The 22,065-nt window shown below is 36.7% G+C and overlaps 1 protein-coding gene across 5 annotated transcripts in view; it reads right to left on the reverse strand.

Moving 5' to 3' along the window:
- The window catches only part of Dmxl1 (Dmx like 1), a 182,538-nt gene that overhangs the window by 84,090 nt on the left and 76,383 nt on the right, over positions 1-22,065 (reverse strand). For all 5 annotated transcript variants that reach the window (XM_008847017.3, XM_029570365.1, XM_008847016.3 and 2 more), the window contains exons 17-23: positions 21,449-21,670; positions 14,587-16,269; positions 12,997-13,104; positions 3,626-3,795; positions 3,011-3,108; positions 1,804-1,969; positions 891-1,152 (exon numbers count right to left, since the gene is read on the reverse strand). In XM_008847017.3, the coding sequence (XP_008845239.1) occupies positions 891-1,152; positions 1,804-1,969; positions 3,011-3,108; positions 3,626-3,795; positions 12,997-13,104; positions 14,587-16,269; positions 21,449-21,670 (2,709 nt within the window). The remainder of the gene's footprint in view (positions 1-890; positions 1,153-1,803; positions 1,970-3,010; positions 3,109-3,625; positions 3,796-12,996; positions 13,105-14,586; positions 16,270-21,448; positions 21,671-22,065) is intronic.

A 22,065-nucleotide genomic window follows, 5' to 3' on the forward strand; every position in this document is an offset into this window, starting at 1 on the left:
CCAATTCCTACCTCCTATTCTTATCACTCCATCCTCTGAAGGGGTTACCCAAATTGCCAATATGGATGTTTAAAAGAAAGGTTTTCTGTTTAAATAGACTACAGAAGTTATATTCAATTATGTAAGATTTAATGAAAGCAAGTTTTTCCTAATTCAACGTGTGCATACACACTCTAATAAAACTGAGTGCTAGGCCTTAAATACACCTATACAAAGCATTCAAATAAATCTGCTTTTCAGAATAAAAAAATTAGAAAATTTAAAAAGTTTTTGATTTATTTGTTTTTATTTTATGTATATGAGTGTTTTGTTTCCATGTATCCATACAATGCCTGCAGAGGTCAAAAGAGGGCATTGGCTCCCATGGAAGTGAAATTAAGGATGGCTGTTAGCTGCCAAGTGGGTGCTGAGAACTGAACCCAGTTCCTCTGCAAGAGCTGTTGTTTTTAATTTGTGACCCACCTCTTGTCACGAGCTTAAAATCTAATCACATCATGTAAGTCAACTTTCTTTACACTGAATGTACTTTTCTTATAAAATTATGAAACTGGAAAAATTAACAAGCATAATAATCCAACCTAAGATTAAAAAACTGGCTTTATATCAACATTTCTTCAAAGTAATTAAATTCAAATGTTGCAAATATTTATGCTCAATACACTCATTTCATAAAATTAGATAATCTAAAATTCTTGGTTTTCAAATGGTTCATCCTTTTGAAAACAACAAAACTTCAAAATTGTGTATATAAATTTATACTTTCATCTAAACTATGAAATCACAAAGACCAAAAATTGTTTTGTATTACCACTAGACCAGACAGTGATCCAACACACTGAGCAAGTACTAGTAACACTTTTACTGATGAACATCTTAGAAGTGCAGCTTACCATCATCCTCTCTGATTGGTTGCTTTATCAATGTTTCCAAAGCAGCACTATAATCTTCTAAAATCCAATATGCCATACTCCGTAGAAAAGGATCATAATGCGCAGTCATGTTCAGTGCACTAAGTTCATTGACAGGAGAATCAATTCCCAGAACTTTTTTGCGTAAAATAGATTTATATGTTGCTGATTTATCAAATTCAGACTCATAGAGTCTTGATATTACAAGAGCCAACTGAATGTCATTCAGTTTCTCAAGACACACCTTAAAAAAATAGTTTATAAATAAGTAGAGGAAGCTTTTAAGACCAACTCAATTTACTAACTATAATCACGTAAGGATTTATTAATCTCCAAATTAGTAAGCAAGGAATATAATATATATGTATTATACTGCCTGCTTTAGCATTATATCAGGTAATTCTATACAGTACAAACTAAAGCTATATATTATATTTTACTTTTGAATCGCTATTCTTTTTAAGTACACCTGAGTTGACTAATGTTTTCAAATTGAAAGACTATTTGACTTATCTGTAAGACCAAGCAAAGAACAAACTGAAATAGAAATGCTGGGCTGTAGATGTTTTCTAAAGTTCATGAAGTAGAAGAGTCATACATACGTAGATTGACACAACAGAACAGATCCTTTCATTTTAAAAAAAATCTATGGCTATTTTAAGTCATATGAACTACCCATTCTACAAACTATCAAAACTTGCTTCATTCTCATTTTGTAAAAATACCATTCAAGCTAAATGATTAACTTTTAGAAGCTGTTAAAAATTATTAGGTAATTTAGATATTTAGTATATTATTTCTAATATTGCTGAAATAAAAAATAACATTTTAACACTGAGATTAATTGCTTGAAAGAATTATAACGCTAATTTAAAAAGACGGTTCAATTCATTACCTCAACTGCATCTCTGAGGCACCCAGCTAAAAGGAAGAATGCTGCAGAATGTTCAAACCTTTGTTTGCCTAGTAAAGAAAAGGCATTTTTCAAAGCTGCTTTCCGCCACCTCTCCTCCTCAAAATTGTGTCCAAAAAACTGTGTCATTTTAGCATCTTTTTGAGATCTATAAAGAAAGTATAAAAATTTAAGAATATAATTTTTGAATTAGTCTTCTATACCTAGGACTTAAAAGTTGGGAATTTTAAGCAGAAAGATGTTACGTTTGAAGCTAGCCTGTGATATATATGAAGACCAAGCTTCCTACCCCTAAAGCCCTCAAAAAAGCTAGGATTCAATAAAACCCAAAAAATCTGTCAATTCATAAGTCTCTGTACATCTGTGTCTTTTTAATTCTCTGTACATCTGTGTCTTTTCCCAGTAAAATTTTAAAGAAGCATTTAATAAATCTCAGGTTATTTGAAAATTCCTTCAAACTGCATTAGCAGTATTCTTAAAAAAAAAATCACCTTCAAATTCATGTAAAATCATACTATCATATTCTACATTAAGGTAATTTATACAAACTTTTGTTCTACTTTACAATTAAAATCTCATCCTGCCCATCTAGGAATGACTTTGGTAACCAAAATCAAAGGAATCTGCCCTGATGGAAAACAATCCTGAAAATCTTAGTCTCTTAGAAAACTCATTAAATATCAAAACTTTTTCCTGAAACAGGAACCTCAAATAAACAATGAACTATTTATGGCACTTAAGTTCACCAAGTCCTCTGAAAAATGAAGGTAACAAGGATGATAGCCCCAAGCACAGCAGTTTTGAGGGATATCCTGGCGCATGTGCTTTCAATGAGCGGAGGATAGGTGCTTATTCCAGATCCCTGACTAGTCCACCCTCTTTCCTAACTCTGATGCAAATGCACCTTGACAAATTTATTCTCTACCCCCTTTTCCTCCTTGCCTCTTAGTGCTGGAAGAAATAGTTGTACAATAAGCAAAAAGTATGTTCTTTGATTGATAAATAACAAAGCAAATTGAAGTCACATCATCTGGTCTTGTTCACTATGGAAGACAATATGCTTTTTCCTTATCAAGTATCTCTTTAAACACAAAAAAAGAACTAAGAGGATACTTATCAAGAGCATATTTTATGCATGCATTCACTCCTAAAGAAAGTTTTTAGCTTTGAAGCTGAGTCTTTTACTTACCTATATAATCCCCAAATCACAGCTTTCTTTTTCATTGCAAGGTAAAAAATGGAAGCATCTAAAGGATCATTATTCCTATGGAAGGCTGCTTTGGCTACCTACAATTACAAAGTATTGGTCAATCTTTCACAGAACTAGTTCATAAGTGAACAAATAACTTCTCTCATAAGTGTTAACTAGAGGTTTAGGAATTAAAATAACAATTTTAAAAAATTATATTTTAAAATATTAAGACTATTCAAAAGCTTTGTGATAGCTAGGCCTGGTGACTGAGGCTTGTTATCACAACTACTGAACAGGTTGAGGCAAAAGGATTGCACAATCAAGGCCTACCTGGCTTACAGAGTGAGTTTAAGGCCAGTCTAAGCAAGTTAGTGAGACCATTAAAAATAAAAAGAAAATGAGGGCTGGGGACACTGCTTTCTGGTACAATGCTTGCCTGGCATGGATAAGGGCCTACATTCAATTCTCAATAACACACACACACACACACACACCACTAATGCTGTTTCTAAAACAAAATTGAATAACTAATAGCACAGGAGATATATGATGCCATTTAAAGAAATACCCAAAATATACTGGTTCATTCTTCACACCCAAATAAATACTCACTTTTTCTATGCATTTGCGTAAGATGCGGGTATTGCGGACCCACCACCCCACACCCATGGCTCTTAGTTCAGACCAAGTGGGATCATCTTTCTGCATTGCTGGCAACATATTCAGTAGCTCTTCTTCTGCTACAGAGTGAAATGCCCAAGCAAAATGACCAGTAGAGAGGCCTGGAGAAATGTCAAAAGTGACATTAATAAGAAATGTAAACAGGCATATACAATGATTATCAGAAATAAATGCTATATATGTGTGCAGTAAAATACAAATGTTCTGAAGCTTTTCAATTATATAAATTAATCCCAACAATTTCAGTTACTATGTCAGTGAATTATCTGTATCAATGAACATAAACTAGGTACTCAAAATACAGAGTAAAATAACAATTCCTTGACTGTCGGATTTCTTTTAGATAAGCCATGACAGACGTGTAGAGAGAGTAAAATCTTGGGAATAGATAGCATGGGAAGTGAAAGGTTATAGGACAGAATTCTGAGGAGACACTCACTATTAAGTACTAAGCATTTTTAGGAGTACTGTGTCTATAGCCATTTAAAACTGTGCAATGGTGGCAGGTCTAGACTAGAAATCAGATAGTCTGGGACACAGTCTTGGCACTCCTAGGAACAGGTTTTTTGCTCTTGAATAATATTAGTCTGCCTTATTAATTTTGTAAATTGTTACTTAGATTGGTGAGAAGACATTGTCATTTCAAACTTTTAATGTCTCTGGAAATTTGAGTTATTTTTTATTATTGCTTCTTCAAACAATTATACTTCTCTACGGATATGAATTTTATATAATTAACAGATATTTATTTGAAAACATATCAAAAAATTCTTAGAGAAAATCAGTGGATTTCAGTGTTTTTGCGCTCCAGCTACAACCTATGATCCCTTCGAGCAAAAGAGAAACACTTGAAGCATTATTACATAGCACTGCTATGCTTTCCTTTTCAATGTTGCTTCTCCTTTCCCTTGGAACAATATCTGTTTTATAGATTTAACTCCAGGGAATTAAAGAACTCCTTGGAATCACATAAAAAGTAGTAGACTAATGCTTAAAGACTCTGAAATTAGTGCATACATAACATTCAAATTCTGTTAAAAACTAAAATGCATAACCTCGAGGAAGTCTCAAATCTTCATTTTTAAAATGGCACGATTTTAATACTACCATGGTATATAGTTTTAAGGACTGAATGAAGCAATAGAGTTAAGCAATTTAGAATATAACCTAGACCATAAACATTGTTATTGTGCTATCTCATCATATTATTAATATATCTTAACACAATGTCTTTTCACAATATATTTTATTTGGTATTACTGGGTTAAAAAAGGATTATTTATAAGATATGACTTGGATGCATATGGCTTTATAGTTTTAATCTAGGCAAGGAAAAAATCTCTTTTCCTTGAAGAGATATTACCATTCATATGCTCACTACAGCAGTGCTCATGGTAGGCAAGAAGTGGAAACAATCTAAATGCCCATCTACAAATACATGTTTTAAAAATATGGTTTATATATGACCTGGCTATACCACTCCTTGGCATATACCCAAAAGGCTCATCCTATTTTAGAGACACTTGTACATCCATGTTTGTTGCTGCTCTTTTCACAATAGCTAAGAGATGGAAGCAATCTAAGTGCCCCTCAACTGATGAGTGGTTAAAAAAATGTGGTATATTTACACAATGGAGTTCTATTCAGCAGTAAAGAAAGATGAAATAACAAAATTTGCAGGTAAATGGATGAATCTAGAAACTGTTATACCAAGTGAAGTAACACAGACCCAGAAAAACAAAAGTATCTTCTCCCTCATTTGTGGATCCTAACACCAAATCCTTTTAAATTCCATGTTCCTTTAATAAGATGATGCTGCACAGCAGTCTCTTCTGTGTGAAATAACTACCATCATCATGACTTCAGCTGTGCCTGCTTGCTAAACACATAATTGGGCTTGTTGGCAGTTGTACTCCATCATTAAAGGAGGGGCAAGGAGGGTCACTGGACTCTCTCCGGAGTATACAGCCACTCTTCCCAGCCAACTGTATATATTTTGGCCCAAATTACACATGGTCTCCTGGATTTGGGGAGGGCTAAATTATATAATCTGAGGAAGGCTAAGAAGAGACAGCTTGATCCATACTGGGTAAAGGCTTTCTGTGTACATACCCTCAGGCCACTCATACACCTCAGCAACCCCTAAGTCATCTCTGTAAGTAAGCTCAGTAAATTCATTGTTTTCCAGGAAACCTTTAATTAAACATTGATTGATACTAGAACCTTAAAAGGGGATAAGCACTGCTTAGTATCCCCGGGAAAAGAATTCTCACAACAGATGGAAAATTTATTTGTTAATGTTATTATGTCTCATAATTATTAAAAAAAGAAAATGAGAATGTAAGAGGATGTTAAAAGGATATGGGAACAGAGATATTTTCCAAAATATACAGAAAAAATGACAAAGTCTAAGCAAGAGATGAAAGCTCTGTGTAAGTTTGCTATGATATATAAAGGATGAGACAAAATCTATAGTCATAGTTTAGTCAACTAGTTTAAGGAACAAAGTATATATCTAGTCAAAGTTTATCTGAGAAACATTTGGTTTTTGTCCAATCTTTATCTACATAGCACATGGTAATTAAAAGTACCAGACTGGTGGAATTAACCTTATTGGATCTGTAATAGTCATACCTAGAGGTCTATACTAATCTGGTCAGAGGGACTTAAAAGACAGTTCTTTACTCCTTGCCCTCCAAGGATGACTAAATTCCAGGGGACTATGGAGGATCTCTCAAAATGTACTGTAACTGTGGTGAGTCACCTGTCCTCTTGTTCAGGGAGGACATGGAGACCCAACCAGATGGACGTGAACCAGTGTCCAATCTATAAAGAGGAGGGTCAACTCAGAGGAAACGCTTCCAAATGAAGCCAGCCATGACCGAGCAGGACCTTTGACTTCTCTTCACATACATGGAACCAGTGAAACAAAGGAGCCAGGGGCTCCTCCCAAGCCCATATGGCCCCTGATGAACAGATCCTCAAACAACCTTAAGAGTAAAAATAAATTGGTTTATTTGGGCCAACTGTATGGGCTTAAACACCCAAAAGGAAAGTATAACCAAAGATGAAAGTGATCAGTATATACGTCTTTTCTTTTTTTAAAAAAATATTTTATTATTTTTATTTTATGTGTATGAGTGTACTGCCTGCATGTATGTGAGCACACCCATGTCCTGCAATGCCCTGGAGGTCAGAAGAGGGCATCAGATTCTCCTAGAACTGGAGTTAAGGATAGTTCATAGCTGCCATGTGGGTACTGGGAATCAAACCCAGGTTCTCTGCAAGAGCAGTCAGTGCTCTCAACTGCTGTGCCATCTCTCCAGCCCCAGATCAGTATATATTTCTTTAAGAGTTCAAGGGATTACACTTTCCAGACATTAGGCTTAAGTCCATATAAAATGTTAATCAATTATTTCTCATTGATGATTTTGTTCCTAAGAAGAAAGTGCTGCTCAGATGTAAGACTTCAAATCTTGGTCTCCAATACTGTAGTGCCCACCTGTAGCTAAGGGAGATAACAAACTACTGTTCTAAAATGATAGCTAAATTTGTTTTCTCCCCTATCTAGAAGCCTTTGAGAGGGAAATGACACTGATTCTAGCCACTCTAACAGCTATCAAAATGCCTCAAAGCAAATCCTGAATCTATCACTCTCAAGTCCAGCCTTGGCAGACAAAAGAAAAATGAGGAGGAACCCAACAGAGGGATGCTTTTGGAAGCTCTCGTCAAGAAATCTGAACGTTTGAAATTTGCCTTGTTCTGACTTTTTTCTGGTTCCCTGTCTGGATCTTGTGATGCTAATTAGTCTTGCCTTTACTTCTCCTTCACATCTATTTACCAGTCAAGGACTTTCTTTTCCCCCTACACATAAGAGTTATGCAATTTGGGAGTCTTTTAGATAGATCCAGTGAAGGGGTATCCCAATTGCTTCAGCCTGCACCCCTGTTCAGCATGGAAGAAGCCAGAGCGGTCTGCATCCTGATTCCCTATTTCCCTATCAGCAATTTGGGTAACCTCTTCAAAGGATGGTGTGATAAGAATAGGAGGTGGGAATTGGCTAGGTAGTTAGGGTAAAAAGACCCCAAAGAAAAGTAGCCAGTTTCTTGGCTAAAGGTCAAAATGTCTTTGGGCCTCTTAGCAACATACTCTGTCCAAAGGCCAAAAATGTCAAAAGTATTTGGGAGCTTTTATCTAACCCCTAAAAGGTTTTAGAGTTATTTTTCAGAGGGGGGATTGTCAGAATAGCAAAAAGCACCATTGAAAGAAAGAAAGAAAGAAAGAAGGAAGGGGGGGGAGGGGGGGAGAGAGGGAGGGAGGGAAGGAAGGAAGGAAGGAAGGAAGGAAGGAAGGAAGGAAGGAAGGAAGGAAGGAAGGAAGGAAGGAAGGAAGGAAGGAAGGAAGGAAGGAAGGAAGGAAGGAAGGAAGGAAGGAAGGAAGGAAGGAACAAAGGAACGAAGGAAAGAGTACATGAAGTTGTTAAAAAAAAGTGATGGGGAGATATGGGAGGAGTTAGAGGGGAGGGTGTGTGTGGATTTGATAAAAACACCTTACATGCATGTATGAAATTCTCAATAAAAATTTTAAGTTAAAAAAGTAAAAAATAAAAAAAATATAAAAATATGGTTTACATATACAATGACATAATCAGCCTTTGTAAAGGAAATTCTACAATATATAACATTAATAAACCTTGAAGACATTATACTAACTAAAATAAATTAGTCACAGAAAGATAGGTACTGCATTAGTCTAATCACATAAGCTATTTGAAAGAGTCAAGTTCATAGAATCAAAGAATGGAGAATAGTGGTTACTATAGCTTTAGTTAACTTGACACTTCTGGGTAGCAAGGGCCTCAATTGGGGAATTATCTCCATTGGAGTGGCCTCTGGCCATGTCCGTGGGGCATTTTCTTGATTGTTGAGTGATGTGGGTGGGCCCAGGTCACTGTGGGTGGTGCCATACCTGGGCAGGTGGTCCTGTATTGTATAAGAAGACAGTCTGAGAGCAGGCCAGGGGAGCAAGCTAGTAAACAGCGTACTTCCATGGTCTGTGTTCCAGGCTCTTGCCCTGAGTTCCTGCCTTGGGCTCCTTCTGTGATTAATTGTGATTCAGGAGATATAAGCCAAATAACCCTTTCCTCCCCAAGTTGGTATTGGTCAGAGTGTTTTGTCACAAACTAGAACAGGTACATTGCATGTAGTTCTTTTGTAAAGAATATCTTTGTTAGAAAAATCACTGAAAAAAAAGGATAAATATAAGCAGAGAAATAGAAAAGTTAACAAATATCAAAAAGAAATACTAGAAATCAAAACAGAAATAAAGAACACCTTTGATGGAGTTATCAGTAGGCTCAACACTGCCAAAGAAAGATGAAATAAACCTGAAGATAGGACAATAGGAACTTCTGAAACTGAAAAAAAAATTAAAATCAGAACAAAATGTCAATAACTGTGGGATAGTTACAAAAGGTTCAACCAGAGATGAGCTACCAGAAAGAGAAAAAAGGGGGAAAAAGAAGCCATTTTTAAGTAAACGCTGAGAACATTTCCAAATTAATCACAGATCTAGAAAGCTCAGAGAACACCAAGCACGAGTTGAAAAAAAAAGAACTTTTGTGTTATCATCAGCAGCAGCAAATACACCTGAGTATATTACATTCAAACTACAGAAACTCAAACATAAAGAGAAAGTGTTCAACCAAAGTTAAAAACCAAACAAAAACAGTCTTACTTATAGAAGAGCAAGGACAGGACTTATTTCTCCTTGAAAATAATGCAATCAAGAAAATAGAGTGAAATTTTTCAAGCGCTGAGAGGAAAATCCACCAACCTAGAATAAGATATTCAACTAAATTATCTTTCAAAGTTGAAAGACTTTCTCAGGAAACAGGAAATCACTGTCAGTAAATGGGCCCTCCCAAAAAATTGCTGAGATATGCTTCAGAAGGAAACTAATATAGGTCAGAAACTTTAATCTACATAAACTACTGAGGAAGGACAGTAAGCTAACATACAATTTAACATTTGGGGTTTTAAAATATTTTTTTTCAGACAGGGTCTTACTATGTAGCCCTGGCTAGCCTGGAACTGTCTATGTAGACTAGGCTGGCCTCGTACTCACAGAGCTCAGTCTACTTTGCCTCCTCAGTACTGGACTTAACGGTGACCATCAAGTTTTTTTTTATTCTTAACTGATCTAACATGTCAAAGTTTTCTTAAATTAATATAATTTAAATAAACTTCTATGTTAGATCAGTTAAGGATTTTTAAAATTATACACACTTACGTATGACTTTGTTCTTTGTTTAGATTTTGTTTTTGAGATAGAGGCTTTAGCCCAGGCTGGTCTCAAACTCCCTATGTATCTAAAGAAGATTCTGAACTTGTGATCCCCATGCTTTCATATCCCAAGTGCTGGGACTATTATGAAATGCTGGGATGAAGCCTGGGCTTTATGTAAGCTGGGAAAGCACTCTTTCAACTGGCTAAATGCCCAGTCCTACTTGTGTGTATTTTTTAGGTACAGGTATAGGTATGCTTATGTATAGGTGAATTTAATAGCAACAATGATACAACAGACAGAAGAAAGGAACCAAAACTGCTTTATTCTAAGGTGTTCACACACAGACTACCAGTGAAGTAGTAGAATGCTAATTTAAAACAGAACTAGAGTAGTTTTAAATTTACAATGCAAATTCTAAAACAATACTAAAGAAATGTAAAAACGAAAGTTTAACTGATATGGTGAATGTGATGGTTAATATTGAATCACCAGAGAGACAAGCCTCTGGGCACACCTATGAAGGATTAGCTTGAGTAGGTTAACTGAAGTGGCAAGACCCATCCTGTATGTGTTTGTTATTCTCTGAGTTGGTGTTCTGGACTGTATAAAGGAGAAATCTGGAAATTCACGACTCTTGGCTTCCTAATAGCAGGCACAGTGGGACTACCTGTCTTGAGTTCCTGCTACCTGAATTGCTCTGCCATAACGTGGTGTACCCTCAAACCGTGAGTCAAAATAAACCCTCTGTCCCTAAGTTCTGTCAGGGTATTTTATCACAGTAACAAACAACTAATATGATAAAAAGGAGAGAAAATGGAATAATACAAAACGTGAATTAAAAGCGCAAGAAGTGTTGGCTGGATGGCTTCGTCAGTAAGGTGCTCATTATTTCTCACTGATGATTTTGTTCCTAAGAAGTGCTGCTCAGATGTAGGACTTCAAATCTTGGTCTCCAATACTGTAGTGCCCACCTGTAGCTAAGGGAGATAACCAGCTTTTGTTCTAAAATGATGGATAAATTTGTTTTCTCCCCCTATCTAGAAGCCTTGGAGAGGGAACTGACACTGATTCTAACTACTCCAACAGCTATCAAAATACCTGAAATCAAATCTTGAATCCATCAAGTCTAGAGTCCAGCCTTGGCAGACAAAAGAAAAATGAGGAGGAACCCAACAGAGGGATGCTTTTGGAAGCCCTTGTCAAGAAATTCCAATGGCCTCTCATATGAACATTTGAAAATTGCCCTGTTCTGAGTTTTTTCTAGTTCCCTGTCTAGAACTTGTATTAGTTCTGCCTTTACTTCTCCTTCACATCTCCTATTCATGATTCAAGGACTTTCTTTTCTCCCTAGCGATAAGAGGCAATTTGGGAGTCTTTTAGATAGACCCACTGAAGGGGTACTCCAATTGCCTCAACCTGCATCACCGTTCAGCATGGAAGAAGCCAGAGTGGTCTGCGTCCCCATTCCCTATTGGCAATTTGGATAACCCCTTCAGGTGATAAGAACAGGAAGTAGGAACTGGCTAGGCAGTTAGGGTAAAAGGACCCCAAAGAAAAGTAGTCAGTTTCTTGGCTAAAACTCACAATGTCCTTGGGTCTCTTAGCAACATACTCCATTCCAAAGGCCAAAAATGTCAAAAATATTTGGGAGCTTTTATCTAATCCTTAAAAGATTACAGGGTTACCTCTTTAGAGGGGGAGAATGTTAGAGTATCCAAAAGCCCCATAAAAAATAAATAAAGAAGAAGAAAGAGTACATGAAGTTATCAGAAAAAAGTGATGGGGAGATATGGAAGGAGTTAGAGGGGAGAGAGTAGGTATGGATTTGATTAAAACACCTTATATGCATGTATGAAATTGTCAATAAATTATTTATTTTAAAAAAATAAATTCTAGTCATTATGTAAAACTATACAGAATTTCCTCAAAAAACTAAAAATGGAGTTAGTTACCATATGATTCAGCAGTTCTACTTCTGGGTACATATCCAAAGGATTTAAAATCAGTATGTTGGAGAGATAAATGCATTCCCATGTTCACTGCAACATTATTCATATTAGCTAAGGTATAGAAACAACCAAAATTCCTATCAATGGGTGACTAAACAAGGAAAATGTATATATTCACAATGGAATTCTAATGGGTTTGTTTTTAAAAGAAATTCTGTCATATTTGCAACAACATGAATGAACTTGGAGTACATTATGCTAAAGAAAGGTAGAAAGAGGCAAAAGCTTGAGGTTTCATGTGGCAACTCAAACAATGATCAGAATGAATGGTGGTTACAAAAGGCTAGGGGGAAGTGGGGAAGGCACTATTCAAAAGATGATCTGCATAGCAGGATGACCACCTTCTAAAATAGGTAACTGAATATTTCAAACTTATTAATAGTAAATTTCAAATGTTTTCACTCCAAAAAAATAAAAATAAAAAGTATTTGAGGTGACAGAATGGGATGACTAGTGCTAGCGGTTAACTTGATGGATGCAAATTCACCTGAGCTAGGTGTCTGGACATGGCCAGTGGGGGATTATCTTCACCATTTTAATTAACGCTTGAAAATTCACCTGAAGTTAAGCCCAAAACAAGGTGGTGAGCAGGGGAGCAAGCAGAAAGAGAAACAAAGGAACTGAAAGAAGAGAGCAAGAGACTGATAGACTGACTCAATGTTAACATGCAGAGTCCAAGTGACACTGTTTAGACCCATACAGCCAATAACGCTGCAACTAAGCATTACCTCTTCTAATACTTGGTACTGGAACTATAACTATTTGGTTTTAAATTAGTTATCAGTGGGACGTCTGTTACTTATAATTATATATACATATGTATATGTACAGACATAGTAATATACATATACATATTTGTAATGCTCCAATGTTAGTAATATAGTAATTACACACCAATTTTATCAATTTGAGGGGTGAATAAACCTTTCCCTTTACCTCCCTCCTTCCTCCTTCTGTCCTACCAAGTCTTTTTCTATTCCCCTTATGTCCTTGTATGACAATCACCTTGGTGCAGGAGTTGAGCTCGATAGGCTGGAAGGGAAGTTGTAAGAAAGGTATGAAGTCGAACAGCCAAGAGAAATTTTAATCCACATTCATCAAGTGTTTCTCCACCTACAAGAAACAAAAGTGTTTTACTTTTAGTTGCAAAAAACCATTTTTTAAGCAAATGAAATACTAAAAACAATCTTAAAAGTAAATATAGTACTAAATTTGACAATCAGTACATAGCACAGAACTGCATATAAGGGCAAAACTGAAAACATTTCTTGCTAAATAACTGGAAAATAAAGGAGAATGAACTCACTTCCTCTGACCTGATTCTTTTCTAAAGAGTTTAATTTTTTTTCTGTGTTATAATACTTCCTGTATGTTCTCAAATCATATATGTATCCAGTAATCTGCTGTAACATTGGAGGAAATGGTGTTATGGTGACAGTATGATAATAGTCTGATCTTTAAATGATTAAAAATATAAAATATCAGTAACATACTCTCATAAAAAATAGTATTCATAACCTTCTAAAGAGTAAAAGTGTGAACTGTTTTCTTAAAAACTTTTTGTGCTGAATTATTCCTTATTTTCCTCTCAAGCTTAGTTCAATGGTGAATCCTACTGACCTATAATCTGATTTAAGACAAGAGACTTGTTAATTTCCTACCTTATTTGAGATATGATGGAAATTCTCCATTCAAATTTGCTTATACCTCAAACTTTTCTTTTTTTTATTTTATGTGTATGCGTGTATTGCCTGCGTGTAGGTTAAGTGCACCCATGTCGTGAAATGCCAGCGGAGGTCAGAAGAGGCTGTCAGAGCCCCTGGGATCCCGTCTGGGAGTTAGACAGTTAGTTGTTAGCTGCCTTGTGGGTGCTGGGATTCGAACCTGGGTCTTCTGCAAAAACAACTAGTGTTCTTAACTGCTGAGCCATCTCTCCAGCCCCTATAACTCAAACTTTTTAGAACTAATTAATTTATTTTGATGTGTATGAGTGTTCTTCATTCCTGTATGTAAGTATACCTGTATGGTGTAATGCCCAGGGAGTTCAGAAAGGGGTGTCAGATCCCCTGGAACTGGAGTTATGGATGGGTATTAGCTGCCATGTGGTGCTGGGAACCGAACCCAGGTCCTCTGCAAGGACAGCCATCTCTTCAGCCAATATCTCTTATTTTTTTAAAAATATTCTCTGGGTGATGAAAAGATCTAATTTTATTATTTATATTTATTATTCTAGTAGGAGTACACAATGTTAATTTTGAAAAAAACCTAATTATAAAGTAATTTTTAACAGTGGATTACCACCACATAAGGAAAAAAACAACAGAAACTATCATATTTGAATACTTAAAATGTGTAAATTTTTGCAAAACTCACAGGGATTCAGCCTGGACCTTTTGTATCACACAGACAATTATTAAAAATGCCTGGCATGAATTTGTGTATGTCCTCAGTACTATAATTTATGGGCTAGACAGTACTTATTAAAACTGTTGAGAAAGATGATTTCTTTTTAGCAATGACATTTTAAAATGGTGTTCGCTATAGTAAATTATGAGTTGTTGTTTTTTTTCCATCTTGTAGAGAATTTAATTTTACCTTGACTTCGGTCTCTGCTTTCTCCAATATCAGTGCTTGTAGTTGCAATTGTATCTGCTAAGGCCATCAAAGACATTTGTTCCATCCGGGTGAGTCCTGGTAAACTAGAATGAAGCAAGTGGCCAGAAAGAACTTGAGCATGTTCAGGACCAAAGTAAGTTGGACTGTACTGTGAAAGGTCAATAACTCTGGGCTTTGCGTTTTCTTCATCTGTCTCTAATACCTGACTATCAGGCATTAAAGCTGAATTCTGAAACAGCTCATCATAACTTCCTTTTGACAAATGCTTTGATTTGTTTAAAGAACTTTCATTACTAGATTTTTCCACAGATGAGTGACAGCTATCATCATCTGCGGCAAGTAAGGCATACAAAGGAAGTGGAGGGACAGAATCAATTTCTGTATAATCTGTATTCTCAGCTTTGTTGAATGCCTGGGGGTCTCTGGTTGTGCTTCCACTAGCACTGATGGTGAGAGACCTAAGGCGACGTTCCTGATTGGATTCAGTTTCATTCAGAGCCACAACTTCCCCTGCAATGCACTTAACAAGATGTGATAAGATGGCCTTGGCTCTCCGAACTTTGCCAAGATCCATGAGTTCCAAAAGCTGCAAGGGATGGTACTGAGGTAAAGTTGGGGAAAGCACATGAGCTGCTTCAAAAAGACCTGAATCTTCCATATCCACTGAAGGATCAAATGTAGTTTTCTTTCCACAGATTTTCTGGGCAAGACTGGTCATGGATCGAGTCAGAGTTTTCTTTGGAGGATGTAGCCCAGAACTTGATGAGTTACTTTGTTTAATTAAACTTAGTATAGATGGAGTGCTTCCATTGTATGACTCTGTTATAACAGGTTCTTGTTTAGAAGAAGGCTGCCATTGGGAATACACATGCATTTCACAATCCATTCCCACCACAAGGATGCCATCTCGGACCCATGATAAAGAAACAGGAAAAGGTGGGGCACCTTCTACAGAAGAAACCAAGTCCACACTTCGTAACAGTACAAATTTAGAAAGAGGTGCAATTTTAGTACTCTCCCAGAGAGGAAATATCAGGCTCTCTTTACCAGTCTGTTCTTGTACCTTGCCAGCCAGGGGTCCATACATAAAAAGTTTTGATCCAATTCCTACCGTCAAGATATGAGAACCATCTTCTCTAGATATCCAATCTAAGTGAACCAAATGTTTTGTGTTTGATGTGATACTTTCTCTACTGAATAAATATGTCTCTTGTTTATTATAGGCCACTAAATTGCTATCAACACTAATGCCAGAATCTAACACTGTACTTAATTCATCTAAATGAATTGTCTGTTCAAGGACCCAACATGAACCTCCTGTAGACTCACATTCAAAAATACTTACATGCATCATAAATTCCTGAGACCACCTATTAGATGTAGGCTGCTTATAAGCTACTGCTAAACGGTTTGTATGTGCACAGCTAACTTCTATAGGCCTACCAGGTACAGCTATACTACTATTGCTTTGAAGTCCATCTTCAATAAGTAATGGCCATTCTTCCCAAGTATATGTAAGATCTATTTTTCCATTCTTTGATATGGCTGACTCTCCATCTGTTACGCTGCATCTCCAAAATCTTACTTTCTCATCTGAACATGAAGTTGCCAGTAAATAAGGCGCACTGCATACAGGATATATGGAAGAAGAACTCAGATGTCCTAAAAAGAAAATAAGTCATTAACATCTGGCAAATACTTATGCTTTTAATTAACTAAAAGTTGTAGTTACTTTTAAAGTACTGTTAAGAAAATAAAGTCTATATAAGGCTCAAGATCATAAGAGGCTTTTAATGACACCAATAAGGTATATACTACAGGGCTGGCGAGACGACTCATTAGGTAAAGGAACTTGTTTCCAAGCCTAATGACTTGAGTTCAAGCTCCAGAACCCATATAGTGGAAAAAGAGAATCAACTTCTGCAAATTATCCTTTTTCTAAAAAGAAAGATATATTAGAAAAATATCACCCAAACCTTCAGCAAAAAAAGAATTCAGAAAATTTACTTCAATTTCTTCATTTTATAGGTAAGGACCCTGACAAGACACATTAGTATCTGTGACTAAACTGAACTAAACTATATGGGATAATTAAAAGCACATTATCTTGATTCTAAATCCATCATTCATTTCACAATATGCTGCTAGCTTTATAATTATACATCTCATTTTAAAAATATCAATACATTAAAAAATGTTAAGACTCTATAGGTCCTTTTCATATTTTTCAACACAAATGTGAATAGCCATGCTTATCTAAGTATCAAATGGTCACTTTACAATTATTTTTAAAGATTTATTTTTATTTTTAAATCATGTATATATGTGTGAGTCTGTGCAGGTGCCATGGAATCCAAAGACGACGTCAGATCTACTTGAGTTGGAGTTATAGGTGGTTGTAAGCCAACTGATGTGGTGCTAGGAACAGAACTCTGGAAGAGTGGTAACTGCTCTTAACCACTGAGCCATCTCTCTAGCCCTCACTTTATTTTTTTAAATAAATCTTTTATTTATTATTTTTGAAATATTTTCATTTTATGTGTATGAGTGTTTTGCCTGCACGTATGTAAGTGTACCATGTATGTGCAATGTCTACAGAGGCCAGAAGAGGTTGTTAGATCCCCTGGAGCTGGAGTTATGAATGGTTATTAGCCCCCATTTGGGTGCTAGAAATTGAACCCAGGTCCCCTGGAAGGACAGCAAATATTCTTAACCACTGATCCATCTCTAAGACATTTCGTTGTTGTTAATTTTATTATTTGACAATTTTATACTTGTATTTAATGTATTGATTCTCTCCTCTCTCATCCTTTTTTAAAAAATCTCCCTCTCATCCCTATCTTCCCCCTTCTCATCTCTACCAGTCTCTTTTTTCTAAGGTTCATGACTTTTCATTTTGTTTTGTGACCCATTTAGTTTAAGCAGGGGTATCTGTGTGGCCAGTGGAGCCTGATGGGGTCATCAGTGGGTACACAACCAAAGGCAATGACTCTGAATAGTCAGTAATAAATAGTTCAGCACTGAATAGTTGGCCCTGAGTCCCTCCTCTTTCCACGCTTGACTGCTGACAGGCCCATTCTTGTGTAGAACCTGTTCAGGCATAACTAGCTGCTGTGAGTTTGTAAGTTTGTCTTGCGCAGATAATATTTTACAGCCCTTCTATTTTCTGGTTCTTACATTCTTTCTGACCCCTCTTCTGCAATTTTCCCTGAGCCTTAGAGGGGAAAGGATAAATATCTTATTTAAGGCAGAGCACTCATCTCTGTCACAGAGTCTCAGCACCTTGTGCAGTTCTGAGTCTCTGCATTTACCACTATACACAGCAAAAAGAGGCTTCTCTTACTAGTACTATAAACCAGGTCAAAAACCCATGAAGGGGAGGATCATAGCACCTTCTGTGGAACTGAATATTGTTATTTAGATAAATTGACAATGCATCAAGCTGTCTTCTAAATATTTATGTTTATGCCAACATAGTTTTGTACTAATATCACTGATGCTAGGATTCCTAAGTGGAACTTAGTATTTACTCAGGCTTAAATTGATGATATATACTATTCGTTTCCTAAAACAGGTTGTCAGTTAACAGGCACAGGTCTTTGCTGCAACCACTCAACTCTGCTACAGTAGAGTAAAACAAAACATATCAAATAGGCATGGTTGTGTTCCATCAAATTTATTTGTAAAAGATAGGTGACTGGGCTAGGAAGATGGCTTAGTGGGTAAAGTATCTGATATGGAAGCACAAGGACCTGAGTTTGGGTCCCTAGAAGCCATGTAAAAAGCTGGGCATGAAATCCACTAGCTGGTAAGCTAATTTCAAGAAATAACTTTAAAAAAATGAGTACAAATGGAATTATCCTATATGGATTAACGATATCACTCCCAGAACACATGGGCTATTAAGTAAAAATTGCAGTGCAAGGCATGGCATACCACCCTACAAGTTATAGGTCAGGGAGGTCCCAGAGGTCTCCAAACCAACCCCTAACTACATGGGAAAGACCCAAATATTGAAGACACCACACACTTTGGCTGCAAGACATATAAATCACTTTCAAACTGACTAGGAAACTTCCTTCCAGCTGGTTAGATTTCATAGTCCCAGAAGGTGCTATACAGGCTGCTGGGGGAGAAAAAGACATCAGTAGTCTTACCCAGTGCTGGACTCTGCATGCTGCAACAACTTGTGAGGCAAAATGTGCCCACTGGTGCAATACAACCTGATTGTTATGGGCTTTCTGATTGGATTTGAGGCCTGCAGGGGGTACTTTCATGCCTGGTACTATAATCCTGGTCAAAAGCCAGTGGCTAGGGAGGTAAAAGGCCCTAGGGCAGAACCTACTCTTGTTATTTTGCTAGATGGTCATGGTGTCAAATTGGCTTCTAAATATTTATGTTTATACCTGAAGACTGGGTTGTTCTCAAACATGGTGAGAGAAGCTTCACTTTGCAGTGGGCAGCAGTCAATGCAGAAAGGGATATTGGTCAACATGCTGAGAATAAGAGACTGAGTGCTCAGTCTTAAACAAGACACCAGTATCAACCATCCCACCACCAACAAGGCTCAGAGAACATCATGGAAGAGAAGGAGGAGGGAATGTAAGAGCCAGAGGATGGGGAAGAGTGCTGTGAAATGCTTTCTTCTGAACATGACATGGCTATTGCACTCATGAACTCAGTGTAGCTGTGGTTACCTGCATAAAACCTGAACAAGATCAAGTCAGCCAAAATTCCATCATAGAAGGGGTAGATGATCTCCAGGTCCTGCCCCTTATTGAAGAGCTATTGTCAGTTCAGTTTCTCAGAGAGAGAGAATCATTAGTTTTTGAGGATGTGACCCCTTATAGGATTCCCATGCTCAGGTGGATGGTGCCACATCTATATACATATGGGCAGCACTAACTGAACTTATTGGGTTATAGATAGGAAGGAAGGAAGGAAGGAAGGGAGGGAGGGAGGGAGGGAGGGAGGGAATGGAATTGGGAAGAGGATGTGTTGAAGATATGGGGAAAGTTAGAGGAGGGAGATGGGATATGATGGTAGATATGATCATATTTCTTTGTATACATGCATGAATTTCTCAAGAATAAATAAAACAAAAATGTTGGGCATGGCAGCACAACCTTAATCTTAAGCCTGAGTAGGAGGTGGTAGAAATAAGCACATCCCTAAAGTTTATTAGTCAGCCAGCTTAGCTGAATTGATGAGCCCAGATTCAGTGAGGGACCTTGTCTCAAAAAATAAAGTAGGGGGCTGGAGAGATGGCTCAGCAGTTAAGGGCACTGGCTGCTCTTGCAGAGGACCCAGCCTTGGTTCCCAGCACCCACATGGTGGCTAATTATCCATAACTCCAGTTCCAGGGGAATACAACGCCCCTTCTGACTTCCGTGGGCATTGCACGACACCAGTGCACTTAAATTTATGCACCAATACACTCATACCCATAAAGTAAAAATATCTTAAAAAATAAAGTTGAAATTCATCAAGGAAAGACAGTAGATGTTGGCTTCAGACCTCCACTTGCATGTGCCCCACCACAGATATGCACACATCACACACACACACACACACACACACACACACACACACACGAACACGCACACGCACACGCACACGCCAGAATACATAAGTGACCTACAATTTCCTGACCTCTGTCCTAAACTATTAAACACAAGTAACTGTAATACTGAAATATTATAGAGGACATTTATCACATTTTATTTTGTGTTTCTTAGTCACATTTATGTATTTCTTAGTTTATTAAGTTTGTATGCATCTGTGTTGGTGCATGTGTGCCATGATGTGCCTGTCTTTCCACCATGTGCAGATCAAACTCAGGATGTCACACCTCGAGGTAAGCACCTTTACCCACTGACTCATCTTGCCAGCCCTTATCTCATTTTAAAGCATATTTCATCTGAATTGTAATAAATTATTTTGAAACCTTCAGTGACTTCAAAACATTACAAAAGGACATAATTGAGGTTAGAGAAATTGATAATGACCCTAATTATGTCATTTTAAATTTTATGTCATTTTGTAGATTGCATTTTGAAAACTACCACCTTGGAATTAGGATGATAAATTAATGCATTCCTGCTCAGTCCTTAGTCCATGGCTCCAGGCAACTAATATGAACACTAAAAAGATTGGCAAATAAGGTACAACTTGTTACCATCGCTAGAAACTTTCATTTTTCTCTAACATGATGGTTAATCTCATTAACTTGATGGCACTTAGAGACAGTCTGCACATATCTGTGATAGAGTTTCTAGACTGATTTGAGTGAGTTAGGAAGAACCACTGTAAGTGCGGCAACACCATTCCAAGGGCTGGGCTTCTGAACAGAATAAATGAAGTGAGCTGAGCACTAGACTTCATGGCTCTCTCACTTTTAGACTGCAGACACAATGATTTCAGCTCCTGCCACCAAGATCTCTACACCATGATAGAATGCACCTTGGAATTTGAGCCAAAAATAAACCCTTCCTTTCTGAAGTTGCTTTTGTCAAGTATTTAGTCACAGCAGTGAGAAAATTAAATAATAATCTACCCCCAAGTAGAATTAATTTTTTTAAAGAAATAAATATTTAAGAGTTGACAAATGTCACAGAATCTGAAAACATAATAAGAATGTTGTCTTTAATTATTATACAACTATATATTATATATACAATAAATATATACAGTATGTATATCAACACTATATATTATAATACATTTATTTCCGTTTCTGCTTCTGTGTGCATTTCATAGTTATAGTACTTACTTTTAAAAACACTAGTAAACACTCATGGCTTACAAAGTTAGATTAGTCTCTTTCTAAAAATTTACAAACCTGCTGAAGGCTTAACACTTATTATCTCAACCCCTTCCGGCAAATCCAACTCTTGACTGTATACCATTTCAGAAGACAGAGATAACTTGCTGGTACTTTGGAGATTTGCTTTGCAAGCCTGGTATTTCTGTGAAAAAGGAGATGGGATCTTCTCTGGAGAAGAGGAATAATGTTCTTCTGGTAGCCAAACCGCTTCTGATATTTTTGTGTCTATTCTTTCATCTGAAAAACAAAGAAGAGAGTCAAAAACTAGGAGTGAACCTAGCACAAATATTTTAACTGTTACTTTAAAAATAGAAAATAGATTGATAAAAGATAAAATTATTGACATGCTAATGACTGTTTACAGGAAGAAAATGGGAAAGTCATTTTGCTTTTTGTATTCTGAATAAACTTAAGTATTATTAGCATGTAAGAATAATTTAAGAATTTCACCTTAAACAATGGTAGGGGGGATGTAGGTCAAGAGAGGACGACAGGAAAAGGAGGAGGAAGAAAAGGAAGAGTATGATCAAGTATACTATACACATATATATGACAAGGTCAGAATAAGCTTATTATTTTGTAAATTAATATATAACATTAAAAATTATATATTATTGGTAAGAACAAATGTA

Source organism: Nannospalax galili, unplaced genomic scaffold, assembly GCF_000622305.1.
Source record: "Nannospalax galili isolate Female #2095 unplaced genomic scaffold, S.galili_v1.0 scaffold843, whole genome shotgun sequence".
Classification (NCBI taxonomy): domain Eukaryota; kingdom Metazoa; phylum Chordata; class Mammalia; order Rodentia; family Spalacidae; genus Nannospalax; species Nannospalax galili.